This window comes from Aplysia californica, unplaced genomic scaffold (assembly GCF_000002075.1).
Source record: "Aplysia californica isolate F4 #8 unplaced genomic scaffold, AplCal3.0 scaffold00310, whole genome shotgun sequence".
Classification (NCBI taxonomy): domain Eukaryota; kingdom Metazoa; phylum Mollusca; class Gastropoda; order Aplysiida; family Aplysiidae; genus Aplysia; species Aplysia californica.
The window spans coordinates 578,035-585,534 of record NW_004797580.1 but is presented as its reverse complement, the minus strand read 5'-3'; the positions used below and the strand labels follow the sequence as shown (position 1 = coordinate 585,534).

Below are 7,500 nucleotides of genomic sequence, written 5' to 3'. Positions count from 1 at the left end.
CTACACAATAAGAACATGTTGGGGTGCTGATTTTGGCTAAATGTTGTGATTTTCCATAATGCACTGTAATACTTCGATAAAAAAAAAAAACAACAAACCCCCCCCCCAAAAAAATAAAAAAATAAATGAAACAGATAGCCTACTCCTATTCTACTACTACTACTACTACATAAAGCATTATTTTTTTATTCCAATTTTTACAGATTGCTTTCTTTGGAGATGATGCAGTTTCCATCAGCTTCAAACGGAAATGCTAATGCCATGCTTCAAAGATTGGAATGTAGTGTTTTTGGGTGTGTCAAAATGGCTAAAACAGCACCTGGACATGAATTGCTGGTGCCTCTATAAATAAATCATTGATGGTCAAGGTGTGTCCAGGTATCATGCAATGCACTTCGTTCTGTTGATCATGCTGACAAAAATACATAATAAACGATAGGAATTTTGGTTGAAGTCAATTTCAATTCCAGGTAACAGTTTTGAAGAAAAGTTCACCGTTGCGTACATTGATGGCATTCCTTACTAGTGGCCTTTAGAATACTGGTATCACTTATAGAAAAATGGAACAGTGATGAAAGAACCGCAAGCATTGTGAGTGATAAAGATGCAGAAAAAATCCAAAAAGTGAGCGTGCGAATTGATTGAACAGTTGAACAGACAGGCAAGCGTAGGAACAGACAGGCAACGCAGCAACACGCAGACAAATGCAGCGATGATCGCTCAATGCATGGTATTACATCACAGCGAGATTCAACAATAAATTATATTATTCTCGATACTGTAACTTTTTTAAAAAGCGAAAATTTGAAATCTGTGAGAATTTGAAACATTGTGATACTTCTTTTTTTCAGTCAAAGAAAAAGAGTAAGAACAAAACAAAAAGTAAAACCTTTTAGAACGACACAAAAAAACAGAATAAAAATACACTACACATTTACGATGGCTGCAATCATAATTTCATTCTTTGGTTCTTTTATTTCTACACCCCTTTATAACACAAACTGGCCACACAAGAATCAACATCAACTACATATGGCGGAGTATCCAGTTCTCTTTAAGTGAACTGTGTTCAAAGGAAATGAGTATTTCTAGAGGAACGACAAGAAATCTCTCCTTATTGAAACTTCAATTCTTATTATTAGTCTTGTTCGCACATTTGATATGTGAATCTGTAAAAAAGAAATATGTTTGCTATCACTACACCCCCCCCCCCCCAACTTCCATTCCATTCCCGAAAAAAAGTAAACAAATTCAATAAGATATCCCTACCTATTTGTATCTATAAAAGAAACAAAGTAATTTCAGCAATTAATGATCACTAGAAATGTAGTACGATTTGAGGCATCTATATAAGGCAGAAATGAAAGAAAACAGTTCTATCATATTTCAAGGAAAGAAGGAGCCGGTTCCCAAAGATGAATACACTTCTAGTCTATAAAGTAAATACATAATTCCATGAACCACATAAAAAGGAAAGACATTATTTCATCAGTAAGACACGTTTTGCATTCTTAAAGATATTATAATCCTGCTTACTTTTATGGTAGGCAGGGTTATGTGAACATCGAATACAAAGCAAAATATGGTCTGAAAAAAAAGTCAGAAATTTCAGATCGAACCAGACACCAAAGATCATCTCCAATATAATATCATCATCACTACCACCCACACCTGCGGAACGAGTCTTTCTTACCCCCCCCCCCTTCTCCTTAGCACTAGTCAGTTTTACAGTGAGCTGTGAACCCTCGGCCCCGAACCATGGTCATATTATGACTCAGACAATTATAATGTATTCATTTTGTATTGCCTCAAATGCTTGTCAATGAAACAAAATTTCATACAATTGATAAAGCTGCTCAGGATCTTTTTTTTTCATTTCTACGTTAGGTTCATGCAAGTTATTGTATCTTGTATTTTGCTTTAAAAATAAATTGTGACTACTAAAGGACAATTTCCTTGGACTGGAAGACTGTGGAAAAGGTACTTAGATTCTTAGAGAACTGTATTCTTAGTCTGACGTTTAAGTTAAGTTCATAATATTATTCTGACTTGCCTACGTAAACCCTGATATGGGCCATGATTTTACCCAAACGTCACTACAATAAAGTACTATAAAAGAAACGGTTTGACATTCAGATAGTCTTTTTCAAATTCTGGCAATTACTTCAGTTGAGTTTCTAAGGTTTCGTCGAACAGAATGAAACCATATTTCACAAAGGTTAGAGAACAAAATCGAAAAATCCCCTCGATCATTTAGAAGCAAGCAGAATAGCGTATTGTTAAGTTGTCTGTGGTATAAGATTTCGTTCATTCTAGTATTTCTTAATTTAGATATTACAGAAGAAAAATCTAAATTGAAGCCCTCAAGAAATGAACAGGAGCAGGCTATACAAACAGGAGAAATGACCGAATGAATCAGTCTTGACATTGATAAACGTGAAGAGCAAGAATTAATTTTAAAATGCTGCAAGTAAAAAAAACAAACTATTGGTAAGATATTGATGGCAAGTCGATCGTTTTGCAGGTGTGAGTTGATCACGACATCAATGTGAGATACAGGGTGGGTGTGAGTTGTTAGTAGCTAGTATCACGTGGAAAGGAACCAAAGCTAGTTAGTATATATAGGAGGATGGAACCGCTACGGGAGAGGAGTACCACGAGCGTTTTGCGGGCATAGGGCGGGGTAAGGTAGGCCGCCTTCAGGTCCGACTCGTCGAAGGGTTTCTAGCGAGAAAAGAATACAACATCCAAGGGTCCTTTTCAAGGATGGGAACATAGGATAATACGCACAGAAATATACAGGGTCAATAAATCATATAGACAAATACCTATACATACAACTTTGCACTTTCACACAGACACACACACACACACACACACACACACACACACACACATACACACATACACACATACACACACACACACACACACACACACACACACGAGCACGTATATTCACACACGAACACGTATACTCACACACAAACATATACACATACATTTACATTTACGCACACATACAAACATAGACACATATACTTGACACATATACACAGATAAATAATCCTCCCTTCCAAACAAATAGCAATATAACTATGATTATATGTTTAAGGAGGAAAGTAAATGACAAGAAACATAGTACACATATTATAATAATATACGCCTTGAGTTTATAGAGCCTATTCTTCATGACTATAACTATACAAATCAACCACAACCCTCCTATCCCCCCCCCCAAAAAAAAAATATTATTAAAAAATGACCCTAAACATCTGAAAGAAAACAAAAACAACAACAAACAACTGAAGCAAACAAATGTAAAATAAAGAAACAAGTAAACAATGGATTTTATAAACCTTGTAACAATGACAGCTGTAACAGTAATTTCACAACGTTTTCGAGTGTTTGAAAGACTTTAAAACAGCATTCTTAAACTGTTCTCTCACGAGTCGTAAGGTGTATTAAATCTTAACTTATTCAACTACACTGTTTTGAAATAATATATTTCAAAATTCAAACGTTTCAAAGCAATAAAATAATCTCAAAGTAGCCCAAAGTTTCAGAAACGTTCACTCGTACACGCAGTAACGACAAAAGCAGCCCCGGGACAAGACAGGGTACACAAGATAGACATTATGCTCAAGAAAAGGGTGGGGGTAGAACTTTCACAAGAAAACAACGCAGCTGAACATGATTATGCGGGCCGCAAGGAACGAAACATGGACCCTAGTGATACAAACATATTGCTGATTATTTATACCAGCCAGAAAAACAAAACAAAACTTTAAAAAAATGAAAATAAATGAAAAACAAAAAACATTTTAAACAGGTTTAACTGCGGAGCAGAACGGTCTCATGGCACATTATGTAGTACTTAGACAACTTAAATTATAAATCGTAGAGAATACACATTCACATCGAGTAGTGCACCCCTTAAACAACTGTGTAATTTAGCCGAAAAGAAAGGGGGTATCACTTCTTTCCAACCAAATACATCCACCTCCCTTTAAACAACTTAAAATAACAAGTAGGCACAGCTATAAATATAGTGCATGTAGGGTACATCGTAGGTTTTTTAAACTGGGTGCAAACAGTCATCAATTAATTAATGAAATAATTTCAAAGTCGTTGAACTATGTAGTTTTCCTTCGAATATTACCTCGGATTTCTTGATTTAAAAAATAAAGAAAACCAAACATATTCTCAAACTGTACGAACATATTTTAAGTACATGTACTCTGCATTTTTTTTCAGCTGCGAAAAAAAGGGGAGAGGGTGTCTGGTGAGGTCAATTTGTTTCGTTTTAATTACAGCCCAATAAAATTGAATCTAGTATAATGCAATCTAATATTACAGTTCCGAAAGAATTGGATCGTTGTCCATGACATATGTCACTTCCTGCCATGGTGATGGCGGCCATATTGAACGTAAATACACCCCTTTGATTTCTTAAAATCTCAAATGCAAAGAAAGAAGTTTTACTTTGTAAGATAGGAATGGAAATGCCAGATCTATCATGAGACAAAAGGGTCACTATTATTTTTACTTGGGTGTTTTCATGGGTGTAACCTTACTAACAGGACTTTAAATTTCATGACATAAAAAGTGTTGGAAACATACCCACCCCCCTTACCCCAACTCGATATAAATACTCATTTACGCTGTCATCTACGAGAAACGACAAACGGGCTATTCTGTTACCCACAAATTATGGACAAACCATCATTGTGCCAAATTTCAAGTCTCCAGGGGAAAAAAAAATTGAGATTTTAGGATTTTCGTAGTGTTCTGTCTATGATAAACACAATTCAGAGAAAATTTGCCGTCAAAATCTACAATACGTACATTACATTCGATTTCTACACATTTCAGGTATACAATAGTGCAAAAACCTTAAAAACGATCTTTTGACTCAATTTTCAACAAAAGGCTCACCAGACTCTTTTAAAGTCTGTTAAAAAGACAGTTGATGATAAAAAGATGCCTCAAATGGAGACAGTACGGCTTGACACACTAAGGCATGGTACAACTCTTTCAAGCTTAAATGACAATGCTGGAGAAAATGATTAATCCTTAAAGGTAGAGCCATTGTTCTAGATCGTAATTCCAACAAAACTGTGAGGTCACAAGAGTCTTGAATATAATTCAACTTGACATACTACTAGTGAAATTTGCTATATAAAAGGCAACAGCACCATAAAAATACACTCTTACTACCTAATCATTTAAATTGACTGTCTGTTCGCAAGCTAGTGTTGTAAGTCACATCCTGTGCTTGCTGAGCACTGCACTCTATAAAACCACCCTCAGATGGACGCCAAATAAACAGACGACCAAGAGAAATCCAGGGAGGTTTTGCATGTTCGTGCTTTTTTGTACGCCCTTATCAGCACAGCTAGATCATTTGGGAAGCTCATGATGCTTCAAACCTGGGATGAGTACTGTACAACATTACAAAAGACAAGACATAGATACTGTAATAAGAAATCTCTTTAAACGGAGATCGAACTCAGACCTTCTGCTATCTAAGGCTGAGAGCGTACACACTACACCACAGACGCCGGTATTCTATGCAGGAACAAAAGTGAGGGATCATCACCATCATCAAGTGCCAGATCTGCGACAGACATCGGCGATCATGGTTCTCCATTCATTCCTTTGCTCGTATGGTCTAAAAAAAAGCTACGTGAGGGATAAAAGCAGATAAAAACGAACATAATCCTTTGCTATCGCTGCGTTATTTCGTGAAAACGGTGGAAGTTTGGTGTTTGATAGGTCTCGTTCTTGATCTTGAAGATTCAACACCATTAAACAATGTGCAGCTTTTCTAAAGGGAAGCGCTTGATACCCCGAGATTACACACGGAAAAACTATAGCATTCTAGGATGGTTCAGAAAAAAGAATTGGACCCCACAAAGATTTGAACTTGGACTACAGCAATGGAAACCACTTTCGTCTCGAACTGACCCCTGATAGGGAAAGGGGTTAGGCTTTTATCTTCTTGCAGGCAAAGGATGCGAGGTCGATATACATACATGAAAGCTATATTTATCGAGTTCCACCGTTGTTTTACTGGCATGCTTCTCGCACTGTCTGGATTGTCCGAGACTGGCCGTAATAGAAGTTGCCAAGCTTCACGTCATAGCCTAATTCATTGTGTTATCGGGGACTTTAAGCATTATTATTTGCAACAACAACAGCATAAGAACTTGACTGCAGAACCAAGAATATCAAAAATTATAATCACAAACGAGACAACAACAACAACCGTAACAGCATATCGTTATTATTTCACTCGCCGACACTTTCAGAAAACTTGAGCTCAGAGTTATAGAGTATGCATGGCGCTGTTTACAGTCATTTTCTGCTTTTTACTCATATTTCATTATTCATTTTGTAGCAAAATGCGCTTTTGCAGGACAAGCAGAGGCTTGAAGAAAACAACTGATAAACATCTGTGGCATGCCAGAGTGAAAGAAGTTCTAGGACTACATGAAAAAAGTACGACGAGGCCAGCAAGATTCAATAGGACTAATAACTACGTTGAAAGAAGTTCAAGACCATAACATATTATAGTACTGGGAAACGTATCGACCCCCTATTTCAAGAAAAAACGCGTTTGCTAATGATTGCTTTTCATATATCACTGGGCTTCAGAAAAAAAAGCCTGTCATGCAAGCGCCATTTCACGTTGAATTTTTGAAGTTTCAAAAGAATGAATGATTATTTTTGTTAATATGATTTAGGCATACGTGCGATGTGTTAGCTATATTAGCCTATGGTGCAACAGACACTGGTTAGAGTCCACAATGGTGTGTTCTTGAAATTAAATCAGGTCGACTGGGGCAATTCTTCAAGTTCTCTGCATACTTTTCTCGGTCTTTTCAGGGACAGACACACATTTCAGAGGTTTTTCTTGTAAAATAATATAACATTACAGTGTTGAAACAAGGTGTTGCACCAGTACCATAACAACCTATATACATCCTGCACGCTTGTATAATACTGAGTTTCGAGACGAATTCAAAGGTACCGTCGTTATTTACACTCGTTATGCTTCAAAAGCTTGCAATAGGTTTGAAATAATAATATACATTTTAGGTTTGAAATAATAATATACATTTTTATCTTCGTGTCTCGCACAAAGTCGCTGAATCATACCACAGTAAAGAGATGACAACACTACACATAGATCACAGTGCTGATTGGACAACAGAAAGTGTAAAGAGTAACGTCATTTAACCCACTTCGTGTTCAGAACCAAAGCGTTTTCGTGCGTAGGTCGAAGAGAGTGGACACCAAATGACTAGATGAAGACCATGGCAAAGGATGTAGAGAATTCGTTAACGACTATCAAGAGAGAAATCAAGCTCACATGCACGCAGACAGAGCCGTCTTAAAAACAAGCGCAGAATCCCCAATAAAATGACCCCCTACTCATTTTGCCTTCCAATCAAAGACGAGAAGGTCCTCAATAAACACTGAGCCCCCCTCCTG

General features: G+C 36.9%; 1 protein-coding gene across 1 annotated transcript in view; it reads right to left on the bottom strand.

Annotated features, from left to right (window-relative positions):
- The window catches only part of LOC106012276 (otoferlin), a gene marked incomplete in the record, with an annotated part of 14,619 nt that overhangs the window by 4,741 nt on the left and 2,378 nt on the right, over positions 1-7,500 (bottom strand). Inside the window, 1 exon segment of the mRNA XM_013084697.2 lies at positions 2,656-2,724. Coding sequence (XP_012940151.1) covers positions 2,656-2,724 — 69 coding nt within the window.